The 14845-nt window shown below is 57.4% G+C and overlaps 1 protein-coding gene across 1 annotated transcript; it reads left to right on the top strand.

The window, feature by feature from the left end:
* Positions 1-457: 457 nt before the first annotated feature.
* LOC144491197 (tyrosine-protein phosphatase non-receptor type 18-like) lies at positions 458-14599 on the top strand (the record flags this gene model as incomplete). The annotated part of the gene is made up of 7 exons (XM_078208878.1): positions 458-607; positions 2884-2950; positions 5103-5180; positions 6498-6587; positions 8324-8400; positions 8924-9330; positions 14528-14599. Coding segments are annotated over exons 1-7 (853 nt in total), but the record flags the coding sequence as incomplete, so codon positions are not given.
* Between the last annotated feature and the right edge of the window lie 246 nt (positions 14600-14845).

Raw genomic sequence — 14845 nt, 5'->3', positions numbered from 1 at the left:
TCCCTCAGCCCCATCATCCCGTCTCCCTCAGACCCATCATCCCGTCTCCCTCAGACCCATCATCCCGTCTCCCTCAGCCCCATCATCCCGTCTCCCTCAGCCCCATCATCCCGTCTCCCTCGACATCATCAATCCGTGGCCCCCGCCCGTCACCCCCGCCCGTCCCCACGCCCGTCCCCCCGCCTCTCCCCCCACCGCCCATCCCCCACCCCAGCCCCCTGCCCGTCTCCCACCCCAGCCCCCTGCCTGTCTCCCCCCCCGGCCCCCGTCCCGTTTGAGTTTGGAAGTTCATCTTGGCGACAAATGTAATATGGTGGCAGCGAAGCCTCTGGGTTTGAATGTCGAACTGGTTGCCCGGGGAGTGGGTTACAGTCGCTCACTTGGTAACGTGTGGGTGGGGCGGGGAGGGGGGGGACAGGTAGGCACACGTCCCTCTCTAACTCCCGCTCTCGTTCCAGGCGGCAGAGGGCCGTGTTGTTCACCAGTTCCAGTACACCGCCTGGCCTGATCACGGCATCCCGAAGAACTTGGACAACCTCCTGGAAATGATGAAGCTGGTTCACCGGCGGCAGGGCAAGCTGAGGGTCCCCATCTGTGTGCACTGCAGGTAGGGAGGGTGTTCGGGGCACGGAGACACTCTCGCCTCCCGCTGCCAGGCTGGAGCCGGCCTCCGGTTAAATCCCCCTCCTCCCCACCGCCTGCCCGAGGCCATATTTCAGGGAGCGAATTGTAAAGCCGAAATGTCCCCATTCCCGGAGAATGATGGCAATGTGACAGCGATTGAAATGCTGGACCCCGGGTTCCTGCGAAGAATTGTGATGGGGAAGAGATCCACAGCAAGATCCTGTAAACAGGACGGCGCTAATGGCCCCCATCGCCTGTGATTTTACCAGCGATGTTTGATTGGGCGGGATCAATATTATCTCCAGATCACCAGGAGGAACTCCTGCTCCCACACACTGCACTCCCAACGCGGGACACAGCGTTCAGCATATCTTTCTGATACATAGCCTCAGCGCCGACCCTCCCACAGTGCGGCGCTCCCTCAGCACTGACCCTCCCACAGTGCGGTGCTCCCTCAGCACTGACCCTCCCACAGTGCGGCGCTCCCTCAGCACTGACCCTCCAACAGTGCGGCGCTCCCTCAGCACTGACCCTCCCACAGTGCGGCGCTCCCTCAGCACTGACCCTCCCACAGTGCGGCGCTCCCTCAGCACTGACCCTCCCACAGTGCGGCGCTCCCTCAGCACTGACCCTCCCACAGTGCGGCGTTCCCTCAGCACTGACCCTCCCACAGTGCGGCGCTCCCTCAGCACTGACCCTCCCACAGTGCGGCGCTCCCTCAGCACTGACCCTCCCACAGTGCGGCGCTCCCTCAGCACTGACCCTCCCACAGTGCGGCGCTCCCTCAGCACTGACCCTCCCACAGTGCGGCGCTCCCTCAGCACTGACCCTCCCACAGTGCGGCGTTCCCTCAGCACTGATCCTCCCACAGTGCGGCGCTCCCTCAGCACTGACCCTCCCACAGTGCGGCGCTCCCTCAGCACTGACCCTCCCACAGTGCGGCGCTCCCTCAGCACTGACCCTCCCACAGTGCGGCGCTCCCTCAGCACTGACCCTCCCACAGTGCGGCGCTCCCTCAGCACTGACCCTCCCACAGTGCGGCGCTCCCTCAGCACTGACCCTCCCACAGTGCGGCGCTCCCTCAGCACTGACCCTCCCACAGTGCGGCGCTCCCTCAGCACTGACCCTCCCACAGTGCGGCGTTCCCTCAGCACTGACCCTCCCACAGTGCGGCGCTCCCTCAGCACTGACCCTCCCACAGTGCGGCGCTCCCTCAGCACTGACCCTCCCACAGTGCGGCGCTCCCTCAGCACTGACCCTCCCACAGTGCGGCGCTCCCTCAGCGCCGACCCTCCCACAGTGCGGCGCTCCCTCAGCACCGACCCTCCCACAGTGCGGCGCTCCCTCAGCACCGACCCTCCCACAGTGCGGCGCTCCCTCAGCGCCGACCCTCCCACAGTGCGGCGCTCCCTCAGCGCCGACCCTCCCACAGTGCGGCGCTCCCTCAGCGCCGACCCTCCCACAGTGCGGCGCTCCCTCAGCGCCGACCCTCCCACAGTGCGGCGCTCCCTCAGCACTGACCCTCCCACAGTGCGGCGCTCCCTCAGCACTGACCCTCCCACAGTGCGGCGCTCCCTCAGCACTGACCCTCCCACAGTGCGGCGCTCCCTCAGCACTGACCCTCCCACAGTGCGGCGCTCCCTCAGCACTGACCCTCCCACAGTGCGGCGCTCCCTCAGCACTGACCCTCCCACAGTGCGGCGCTCCCTCAGCGCCGACCCTCCCACAGTGCGGCGCTCCCTCAGCACTGACCCTCCCGCAGTGCGGCGCTCCCTCAGCACTGACCCTCCCGCAGTGCGGCGCTCCCTCAGCACTGACCCTCCCGCAGTGCGGCGCTCCCTCAGCACTGACCCTCCCACAGTGCGGCGCTCGCTCAGCGCCGACCCTCCCACAGTGCGGCGCTCCCTCAGCACTGACCCTCCCACAGTGCGGCGCTCCCTCAGCACTGACCCTCCCACAGTGCGGCGCGCCCTCAGCACTGACCCTCCCACAATGCGGCGCTCCTCAGCACTGACCCTCCCACAGTGCGGCGCTCCCTCAGCACTGACCCTCCCACAGTGCGGCGCTCCCTCAGCACTGACCCTCCCACAGTGCGGCGCTCCCTCAGCACTGACCCTCCCACAGTGCGGCGCTACCTCAGCACTGACCCTCCCACAGTGCGGCGCTCCCTCAGCACTCGGGGTCAGATGCGAGCTGCCTTTTAACCTGTAGATGCCACTTTGACCTGAGTAACCGGTTAATTCTCTCTTTCCCTCGCAGTGCTGGGTGTGGAAGAACTGGTGTCATCTGTACCGTTGACTATGTTCGGAGTTTGCTCAAACGGAAGGTATGAACAAGCCCGCAGAGCTTTTCAACGTAATCTTCAGGCCTCACACCCTCTGTGTCCAGCTCACCAAGGCTAGCCTGATCTCTCCCCGTACCCTGTATCAATCCCAAACTAATCCCGCTGTCCCGCGCTCTCCTCATAGCCCTGTATCAATCCCCAAATTAATCCCACTGCCCCACTCTCTCCCCATAGCCCTGCATCAATCCCCAAACTAATCCCACTGCCCCACTCTCTCCCCATAGCCCTGCATCAATCCCCAAACTAATCCCACTGCCCCGCTCTCTCCTCATAGCCCTGTATCAATCCCCAAACTAATCACACTGTCCCGCTCTCTCCCCATAGCCCTGTATCAATCCTCAAACTAATCCCACTGCCCCGCTCTCTCCCCATAGCCCTGTATCAATCCCAAACTAATCCCACTGCCCCGCTCTCTCCCCATAGCCCTGTATCAATCCCCAAACTAATCCCACTGCCCCGCTCTCTCCTCATAGCCCTGTATCAATCCCCAAACTAATCCCACTGCCCCGCTCTCTCCCCATAGCCCTGTATCAATCCCAAACTAATCCCGCTGCCCCGCTCTCTCCTCATAGCCCTGTATCAATCCCAAACTAATCCCACTGCTCCGCTCTCTCTCATAGCCCTGTATCAATCCCCAAACTAATCCCACTGCCCCGCTCTCTCCCCATAGCCCTGTATCAATCCCCAAACTAATCCCACTGCCCCGCTCTCTCCTCATACCCCTGTATCAATCCCCAAACTAATCCCACTGCCCCGCTCTCTCCCCTTAGCCCTGTATCAAACGCCAAACTAATCCCACTGCCCCACTCTCTCCCCATAGCTCTGTATCAATCCCAAACTAATCCTACTGCCCCATCTCTCCCCATAGCCCTGTATCAATGCCCAAACTAATCCTACTGCCCCATCTCTCCCCATAGCTCTGTATCAATCCCCAAACTAATCCCACTGTCCTGCTCTCTCCCCGTACCCTGTATCAATCCCCAAACTAATCCCACTGCCCCGCCCTCTCCCCATAGCCCTGTATCAATCCCCAAACTAATCCCACAGTCCTGCTCTCTTCCCATAGCCCTGTATCAATCCCCAAACTAATCCCACTGCCCCCGCTCCCTCCCCATCGCCCTGTATCAAACCCCAAACTAATCCCACTGCTCCGCTCTCTCTCATAGCCCTGTATCAATCCCCAAACTAATCCCGCTGCCCCGCTCTCTCCTCATAGCCCTGTATCAATCCCCAAACTAATCCCACTGCCCCACTCTCTCCCCATAGCCCTGTATCAAACGCAAACTAATCCCACTGCCCCACTCCCTCCCCATCGCCCTGTATCAATCCCCAAACTAATCGCACTGCCCCACTCTCTCCCCAATCCCTGTATCAATCCCCAAACTAATCCCACTGCCCCGCTCCCTCCCTCCCCATCGCCCTGTATCAATCTCCAAACTAATCCCACCACCCTGCTCTGTCACTGTCACCCTGCATCGTTGGCAAGTATTAAGCCTCTGAGTCGCGTTGCCTTTATGCCTCTGCTCTCTCTGAACACAGGGCCTTAACCCCTGGCTTCCCTCCTGTACTCTAGCCCGCCTCCCCTGCCCCACAGCCTCCCTGGCACAGTGCACTCTCCCCAGTCACTGATGCAGTTGATGAATTGTCACAGGGGAACGCGTTCTCCCCTTCCATTTCCTTGTGGAAAGTTTGGGACTTGGGAAACTATTGACTGGTGGCCATTTGGGAGAGGCGGAAGCCATTGGCTTTCTGATTGGTGGTTGGGAATTTTGGATGGACCTGCGCAGTGGCCAATGGCGGTAGAGTATGGTTGGAGCGGGGAATCGGGGGCGGAGAGACAAGTTCAGGTGACCAAACAGCAAGGCATGCACCCAGACAACATTCAGGACCGGATCGCCCCCTTTTCCCAGCATCCCTTGCCCTTCTGCCCATCAGCAGCGTGTTTTGTCCGCTCGATTTACCATTGGGGGCAGTCTTTCACCATTTAACCCAGCGGTGGCGCCAGTGAGAGTGCTGCTCCCCCATTCCCGGGATGAAAGGCCAGTGTGGGTGGGTTTGGGTTGGGAGGGGTCAAGCAGGGTGAAAGGTTGTGCCCCTCACCCCAAAAGTGTCACCGACTGTTTTCTCTTTCCAGCTAATTGGGGGTGGATTTTCCATCCTGGAAATGGTGAGGGAGATGCGACGGCAGAGACCAGCTGCGGTGCAGACTAAGGTAAGAACCAAGATTACCCCTCACTGAAACCCCTCAGCAAACCCACCTCTTCACAACGCTGCCTACAGTACAGCACGGGGTTAAACACAGGGTAAAGCTCCCCCTACACTGTCCCCATCAAATATTCCCAGGACAGGTACAGCACTGAGGTAGATAGAGAGTAAAGCTCCCTCTACACTGTCCCCATCAAACACTCCCAGGACAGGTACAGCATGGGGTTAGATACAGAATAAAGCTCCCTCTACACTGTCCCCATCAAATATTCCCAGGACAGGTACAGCACTGAGGTAGATACAGAGTAAAGGTCCTTCTACACTGTCCCCCATCAAACACTCCCAGGACAGGTACAGCACGGGGTTAGATACAGAGTAAAGCTCCCTCTGCACTGTCCCCATCAAACATTCCCAGGACGGTACAGCACGGGGTTAGATACAGAGTAAAGCTCCCTCTGCACTGTCCCCATCAAACATTCCCAGGACAGGTACAGCACTGGGTTAGATACAGAGTAAAGCTCCCTCTACACTGATCCCCATCAAACACTCCCAGGACAGGTACAGCACGGGGTCAGATACAGAGTAAAGCTCCCTCTACACTGTCCCCATCAAACACTCCCAGGACAATTACAGCACGGGGTTAGAGACAGAGTAAAGCTCCCTCTACACTGTCCCCATCAAACACTCCCAGGACAGGTACAGAACGGGGTTAGATACAGAGTAAAGCTCCCTCTACACTGTCCCCATCAAACACTCCCAGGACAGGTACAGCACGGGGTTAGATACAGAGTAAAGCTCCCTCTTCACTGTCCCCATCAAACACTCCCAGGACAGGTACAGCACGGGGTCAGATACAGAGTAGGGCTCCCTCTACACTGTCCCCATCAAACACTCCCAGGACAGGTACAGCACGGGGTCAGATACAGAGTAGGGCTCCCTCTACACTGTCCCCATCAACACTCCCAGGACAGGTACAGCACACGGTTAGATACAGAGTAAAGCTCCCTCGACACTGTCCCCCATCAAACACTCCCAGGACAGGGACAGCACGGGGTTCGATGCAGAGTAAAGCTCCCTCTACACTGTCCCCCATCAAACACTCCCAAGACAGGTACAGCACGGGGTTAGATACAGAGTAAAGCTCCCTCTACACTGTCCCCCATCAAACACTCCCAGGACAGGTACAGCACGGGGTTCGATGCAGAGTAAAGCTCCCTCTACACTGTCCCCCATCAAACACTCCCAGGACAGGTACAGCACGGGGTTCGATGCAGAGTAAAGCTCCCTCTGTCACAGCCAGACTAATGTGTTCCCCTCCTCACAGGATCAGTACGAATTTATTTATCGCATTGTGGCCCAGATGTTTCGGAAAGTGTTGGAGAACAGCAAACCGGATTACGAAAACTGGAGCAAGGTAAACTACTGTTTAGTAAATCAGCACTCCCGTCCCACTCCGAACCATTTCATTTTGATTTGATTTATTATTGTCACATGTATTAACATGTCGCGTAAAGTATTGTTTCTTGCGCGCTACACAGACCAAACATACCGTTCATAGAGAAGGAAAGGAGAGGGTGCAGAATGTAGTGTTACAGTCATAGCTAGGGTGTGGAGAAAAATCAACTCAATGCGAGGTAGGTCCATTCAAAAGTCTGACAATAGCAGGGAAGAAGCTGTTCTTGAGTCGGTTGGTGCGTGACCTCAGACTTTTGTATCTTTTTCCCGATGGACGAAGGTGGAAGAGAGAATGTCCGGGGTGCGTGGGGTCCTTAATTATGCTGGCTGCTTTTCCGAGGCAGCGGGAAGTGTAGACAGAGTCAATGGATGGGAGGCTGGTTTGCGTGATGGACTGGGTTTCCATAATTCAGCATTGCTTTATCCACGTCTCTGTTTTCAAACCTTTATCATTCTGTTTCGAAGTGAAGTTGAAGTTTATTTATTAGTCACAAGTAAGGCTGACACTAACACTGCAATGAAGTTACTGTGAAATTTTAATATTTACCTATCCCTTTCTCTGCCGGTCTCTCGGTCTCTATCTCTCATTCTCGGTCGCGCCCTCTCCCTCTCTCAGTCTCTCTCTCTCTCTCCCACCCTCCTCTCTCGAACTATTTTCCTCTCTCGCACTGTCGGACGGGCAGTGCTGAGGGAGTGCCGCACTGTGGGAGGGTCAGTGCTGAGGGAGCGCCGCACTGTGGGAGGGTCAGTGCTGAGGGAGCGCCCGCGCTAAGGGAGGGTCAATGCTGAGGGAGCGCCGCGCTGAGGGAGGGTCAGTGCTGAGGGAGCGCCGCACTGTGGGAGGGTCAGTGCTGAGGGAGCGCCGCACTGTGGGAGGGTCAGTGCTGAGGGAGCGCCACACTGTGGGAGGGTCAGTGCTGAGGGAGCGCCGCACTGTGGGAGGGTCAGTGCTGAGGGAGCGCCGCACTGTGGGAGGGTCAGTGCTGAGGGAGCGCCGCACTGTGGGAGGGTCAGTGCTGAGGGAGCGCCGCACTGTGGGAGGGTCAGTGCTGAGGGAGCTCCGCACTGTGGGAGGGTCAGTGCTGAGGGAGCTCCGCACTGTGGGAGGGTCAGTGCTGAGGGAGCGCCGCACTGTGGGAGGGTCAGTGCTGAGGGAGCGCCGCACTGTGGGAGGGTCAGTGCTGAGGGAGCGCCGCACTGTGGGAGGGTCAGTGCTGAGGGAGCGCCTCACTGTGGGAGGGTGAGTGCTGAGGGAGTGCCGCACCGTTGAAGATCGGCCATCAGCCTCCTCAGGTTGGTGTGAAAGATTCCAGGGCCCGTATTGGAGAAAGGGCAGGGCAGTTCACTCTGGTGTCCCCGGATTCGATATTTCTGCCTCTATCGATCAGGCCTGTCGTGTTTGTTTGCGTGCTGGCAGTGGAAGTGTTAACGCCATCTTGTCAGTGACTGTCATGAGTGAGGTGGCACTCCCTCGTTTCCTTTGCGGAGAGTGAAGAGGAAGCGAGACTTTCCACGTCGTGCTGCGACTTCCTCGGGAGGTGAAGGCGGTTACTGTGCTCTCTCCATCGCCGTCTCCCCTGCCTCAATCCACTGACCCACTGCTCTTGCCTGTGGCAGTGGCAGCCAGCCAGCCCGCACCCCCCCACCCCCAAATCACCACCGCAATCACCCACCATATCTCTGATCTGCCCACAGGATCTGAGGCCCTCGCTGGGGCCAAGCGTCAGGCAAACACCTCTGCTGAAACCTGCTCCGTCTCCGAAACCTCCCAGGTAAGCCGACCAGCTCAGGATCAATGAGGCAGGGAGATTGAGAGACTTTGATGGTGTCAGTGTAGAGGGAGCTTTACTCTGTATCTAACCCCGTGCTGTACCTGTCCTGGGAGTGTTTGATGGGGACAGTGTAGAGGGAGCTTTACTCTGTATCTAACCCCGTGCTGTACCTGTCCTGGGAGTGTTTGATGGGGGACAGTGTAGAGGGAGCTTTACTCTGTATCTAACCCCGTGCTGTACCTGTCCTGGGAGTGTTTGATGGGGACAGTGTAGAGGGAGCTTTACTCTGTATCTAACCCCGTGCTATACCTGTCCTGGGAGTGTTTGGTGGGGACAGTGTAGAGCGAGCTTTACTCTGTATCTCACGCTGCAAGGTAGTTTGAGATGTACCTGCACCGTGTTCAGGAACCGGGATCACGTGGTGGGTAATTAAGTTATTAAGTGATTGCTGCCGTATGTATTTAATTAATCATTTGATGTTTTCTCCCCCTGCCTGTTGGATCTGGGCCGGTTGCCATGGTAGCACCCACGTGGCGCCAGCACTAGGCCCGAGGCCTCACACCACGGAGCCGATGCCAAAAGAGGGCGCAGCCTGTGACACGTATGCGGTGGTCGCACGACCGAAGTCGGGGGTGGGAGCCGGGCAGAAGCCCCCCGCACACCCCTCCCAGGCGTCGGCAGGCTGCAACTACGAGAACCTGGCACAGGGGGCAATGCCCAACCGCGAGACCTCGCTCTACAGCACGGTGATAGTCAAAGAGGTCCCCCGGCCCGCCGCCGCCACCACGCAGACACGCTACGCTCATGCTGACCCCTCGCCGAAGGCCCAGGAGGCTCACGGCTCCGGCATGGTGCCCGCTTACGCCACACTCGACTTCGGGCAGCCAGGATCCAACTCCCGAGGATCACCCTCGTCAGTGCCACACGACGGTGAGCCGGTACTCGACCTGACGCTCCACACTGCTATTCCGCTGGGCCATTAATGTTGCTAAAACATCACCAGACACTTCGAGGGGCCTGAATAGGAGGAGCGCAGAGATCTTGGAGGGATGGAGGAGGTTACAGAGATGGGGCCGGTGTCGAGACTGAAGGAGGTTACAGAGATAGGGAGGGTTGTAGGGGCTGGAGGTGGTTACAGAGATAGGGAGGGTTGTCGGGTCTAGTGGAGGTTACAGAGATAGGGAGGGTTGTCGGGTCTGGTGGAGGTTGCAGAGATAGGGAGGGTTGTAGGGGCTGGAGGAGGTTACAGAGATAGGGAGGGTTGTAGGGGCTGGAGGAGGTTACAGAGATAGGGAGGGTTGGAGAGGCTGAACGTGGTTTTAGAGATAGGGAAGGTTGTCGGGTTTGGAGGAGGTTACAGAGATAGGGAAGGTTGTCGGGTTTGGAGGAGGTTACAGAGATAGGGAGGGTTGCAGGGGCTGGAGGAGGTTACAGAGATAGGGAAGGTTGTCGGGTTTGGAGGAGGTTACAGAGATAGGGAGGGTTGCAGGGGCTGGAGGAGGTTACAGAGATAGGGAGGATTGCAGGGGCTGGAGGAGGTTACAGATGGGGAGGGCTGCAGGACCTTTAGGAGGTTACAGAGATAAGAATCTAAACTTAAAGCAGGATGCAGGGGTATGGGGAGAGACTGGGATTCATTTGGATATTGATACAGGCATGGCACGGTGGTTAGGACTGCTGCATCACGCGCCAGGGATCCGGGTTCAATTCCCAGCTTAGTTCACTGTCTGTGTGGAGTTTGCACGTTCTCCCCGTGTCTGCGTGGGTTTCTTCCGGGTGCTCCCCACAGCCCAAAGATGTGCGGGTTAAGTGGATTTAAATTGCCCCTTAGTGTCCAAAGATGAATGCATCCCAGGCTGCTGTCAAGAAATTGCAGGGGATCTAACATCAGTTTTTAATTCCTCTCTGGCCACGGAAAAGTGACAGAGGACTGGAGACCAGCTAATGTGGTTCCACTTTTCAAGAAGGGTGATAGAGATGAACCAGGGAACTACAGACCAGTGAGTCTCACGTCAGTGGTGGGGAAACTACTGGAGAAAGCTCCGAATGAGAGAATGAATCTCCATTTGGAAAGGCATGGGTTAATCGGGGAGAGTCAGCATGGCTTTGTCAGAGGGAGGTCACACCTAACAAATTTGTTAGAATTTTCTGAAAATGTGATCGAGTGTGGATGAGGGAAGTGCAGTTGATGTAGTTTATCTGGATCTTGACAAGGTCCCACATGGGAGACTGATTGAGAAGGTTAAAGCACGTGGAATTGAGGGACACCTTGGTGAGGTGGATCCGAAACTGGCTCATTAATACAACACAGAGTGGCGGTAGAAGGCTGTTCGGGTGACTGGAGGCCGGTGTCCAGTGGTGTACCACAAGGTTCAGTGCTGGGTTCCCTCTTGTTATACACATAAATGATACCGATGAGAATGTGGAGGGAATGATAAGCAAGTTTGCAGATCACGCCAAGATTGGTAGAGTGGATAATGGTGAAGAAGGTGGCCGCAGGTTACAGCAAGATGGGTTGGTCATATAGGCGGAGCAGTGGCAAATGGTGTTTAACCCTGATAAGCGCGAAGTGATGGACTTTGGAAGAAGTAACAAGACAAGGGAGTATTTAATGAAAGGCGGGACACTGGGAAGCTCAGAGGAACTGATGGATCTTGGGGTAACTGTTCACAGATCCCTGAAGGCGGCAGAGCAGGTGACTAGAATAGTTAAGAAGGCAGATGGGACACTGCTTTTATCAGTCATGGCACAGAGTACAAGAGCAAGAGGTCATGTTGGAGTTGTACAGAATGTTGGTTAGGCCACAGCTGGAGGACTGGGTGCAGTTTTGGTCACCTCGCTACAGGAAGGATGTGATTGCACTGGAGGGGGTACAGAGGAGATTCGCCAGGATGCTGCCTGAGACGGAGCATTTGAGCTATAAGGACAGACTGGATAGGCTTGGATTGTTTCCTCCAGAGCAGAGAAGGCTGAGGGGGGGGACATGATTGAGGTGTATCAGATGATGAGGGGTATGGACAGGGTGAGTAGGAAGCAGTTATTCCCCTTGGTTGAGGGGTCAGTCACGAGGGGGCACAGATTTAGGGTGAGGGGCAGGAGATTCGGAGGGGATTTGGGATATTTTTCACTCGGAGGGAATTGGGAATCTGCAAATGTACTGCTGGGAAAGTAGTGGAGACGGGAAACCGTCCAACCTTTAAAAAGTATTTGGATGAACACTCAAAATATCGTAACATTCAGGGATATGGGATAAGTGCTGGGAAATGGGATTAGCGCGACTTTAGGCCTAATGATTGTTGGTGCGGACCCAATGGGCTGAAGGGCCGTTGCTGCACTGGAAGATTCTAAATCTATGACTCCATGTATAGATTTGATGGATTAACCATTCTAAGTGTGTGGGGTTACGGGGATAGAGCAGGGGAGAGGGCCTGGGTAAGATACTCTGTCAGAGACTTGGTGCAGACTCGAGGTGCTCAATGGTCTCCCTTGACACTGCAGGGAATCTATCATTAGTTTGAGATTGATACTGGGCTATGGGGAGAGAGTGGGGCAGTGGGATTAGTTTGGGGATTGATACAGGGCTATGGGGAGGGAGCGGGACAGTGGGATTAGTTTGGGGATTGATACAGGGCTATGGGGAGAGAGTGGGGCAGTGGGATTAGTTTGGGGATTGATACAGGGCTATGGGGAGAGCGCGGGGCAGTGGGATTAGTTTGAGATTGATACAGGGTATGGGGAGGGAGCGGGACAGTGGGATTAGTTTGGGGATTGATACAGGGCTATGGGGAGAGAGTCGGGCAGTGGGATTAGTTTGGGGATTGATACAGGGCTATGGGGAGAGAGCGGGGCAGTGGGATTAGTTTGGGGATTGATACAGGGCTATGGGGAGAGAGCGGGGCAGTGGGATTAGTTTGGGGATTGATACAGGGCTATGGGGAGGGAGCGGGGCAGTGGGATTAGTTTGGGGATTGATACAGGGCTATGGGGAGGGAGCGGGGCAGTGGGATTAGTTTGGGGATTGATACAGGGCTATGGGGAGGGAGCGGGGCAGTGGGATTAGTTTGGGGATTGATACAGGGCTATGGGGAGGGAGCGGGGCAGTGGGATTAGTTTGGGGATTGATACAGGGTATGGGGAGAGAGCGGGGCAGTGGGATTAGTTTGGGGATTGATACAGGGCTATGGGGAGGTAGTGGGGCAGTGGGATTAGTTTGGGGATTGATACAGGGCTATGGGGAGAGAGCGGGGCAGTGGGATTAGTTTGGGGATTGATACAGGGCTATGGGGAGAGAGCGGGGCAGTGGGATTAGTTTGGGGATTGATACAGGGCTATGCGGAGAGAGAGCGGGGCAGTGGGATTAGTTTGAGGATTGATACAAGGCTATGGGGAGAGAGAGGGGCAGTGGGATTAGTTTGGGGGTTGATACAGGGCTATGGGGAGAGAGCGGGGCAGTGGGACTAGTTTGGGGATTGATACAGGGCTATGGGGAGGGAGTGGGGCAGTGGGATTAGTTTGGGGGTTGATACAGGGCTATGGGGAGGGAGCGGGGGCAGTGGGATTAGTTTGGGGGTTGATACAGGGTATGGGGAGAGAGCAGGGCAGTGGGATTAGTTTGGGGGTTGATACAGGGCTATGGGGAGGGAGCGGGGCAGTGGGATTAGTTTGGGGATTGATACAGGGCTATGGGGAGAGAGCGGGGCAGTGGGATTAGTTTGGGGGTTGATACAGGGCTATGGGGAGGGAGCGGGACATTGAAAGACAGTTGGGTGTTTAGATTGGAAACGATGAAGACATTTCACAAAGGGTTGTTCTGACCGTCCTGAGCCTTTTCAATGTGATCCTGTTCGGAAACTTGCCGTAATATTTTCCGTATGGTATGACTGATGTTTATTTGCTGTTGCCTGGCATTATCTTATCAGGTGATTCAGGTGATGATGCAGCGATATATTGAGGTGTGAGTGAGAGATGTTGGTTCCAGGTCAGAGGGGCGTCCAGCCCAGTACCTCCCACACCCTCCCTCCACTCGCATCCTCACATAGGGCTCTGCTGCAATTTGGCCCCTCCCACAGTGCGGCGCTACCTCAGCACTGACCCTCCCACAGTGCGGCACTCCCTCAGCACTGACCCTCCCACAGTGCGGCACTCCCTCAGCACTGACCCTCCCACAGTGCGGCGCTCCCTCAGCACTGACCCTCCCACAGTGCGGCGCTCCCTCAGCACTGACCCTCCCACAGTGCGGCGCTCCCTCAGCACTGACCCTCCCACAGTGCGGCACTCCCTCAGCACTGACCCTCCCACAGTGCAGCGCTCCCTCAGCACTGACCCTCCCACAGTGCAGCGCTCCCTCAGCACTGACCCTCCCACAGTGCGACACTCCTTTAGCACTGACCCTCCCACAGTGCGGCGCTCCTCAGCACTGACCCTCCCACAGTGCGGCGCACCCTCAGCACTGACCCTCCCACAGTGCGGCGCTCCCTCAGCACTGACCCTCCCACAGTGCGGCGCTCCCTCAGCACTGACCCTCCCACAGTGCGGCGCACCCTCAGCACTGATCCTCCCACAGTGCGGCGCTCCCTCAGCACTGACCCTCCGACAGTGCGGCGCTCCCTCAGCACTGACCCTCCCACAGTGCGGCGCTCCCTCAGCACTGACCCTCCCACAGTGCGGCGCTACCTCAGCACTGACCCCCCGACAGCGCAGCGCTCCCTCAGCACTGACCCTCCCACAGTGCGGCGCTCCCTCAGCACTGACCCTCCCACAATGCGGCGCTCCCTCAGCACTGACCCTCCCACAGTGCGGCGCTCCCTCAGCACTGACCCTCCCACAGTGCGGCGCTCCCTCAGCACTGACCCTCCCACAGTGCGGCGCTCCCTCGGCACTGCCCCTCCCACAGTGCGGCGCTCCCTCAGCACTGACCCTCCCACAGTGCGGCACTCCCTCAGCACTGACCCTCCCACAGTGCGGCGCTCCCTCAGCACTGACCCTCCCACAGTGCGGCGCTCCCTCAGCACTGACCCTCCCACAGTGCGGCGCTCCCTCAGCACCGACCCTGAGCCATGTGTGTGATAGTGGGAGTGACAGGAATTTCTGCCAGCTTTAATGGCGGGTAAATTGTTTTATTTTTTAGCTGTGGACACTGAATCCTGGGCTCCCTCGCTGCCAGTACGGACGGCCGACTCCTACATTGTCCAGAATGCTGGTAAGGGACTTTCCGCTCATGTCTCACTGCTGGGATGCATCATCTCCAGACCCCAGACCACTCTCCCTCTCTATCCTGGGTGACACCCCTCCCCTCTCTCCGGTTGCCCTGGGCGATTATGCTCCTTCTGACTTGGCTGCCTCTGAATCCAGCCGGTGAATAGCCAGACATTCGACAACGGGGTGCATCGTTGTATCACCTTCCCGGAGAAGGGGCCTCCGATGTTCATTCCTGGAGTACCGCTGC

The sequence above is a fragment of the Mustelus asterias genome, unplaced genomic scaffold (genome assembly GCF_964213995.1).
Source record: "Mustelus asterias unplaced genomic scaffold, sMusAst1.hap1.1 HAP1_SCAFFOLD_4701, whole genome shotgun sequence".
Classification (NCBI taxonomy): domain Eukaryota; kingdom Metazoa; phylum Chordata; class Chondrichthyes; order Carcharhiniformes; family Triakidae; genus Mustelus; species Mustelus asterias.
Note: the sequence above shows the minus strand (reverse complement) of the source record. Positions and strands in the feature narration are given on the sequence as shown.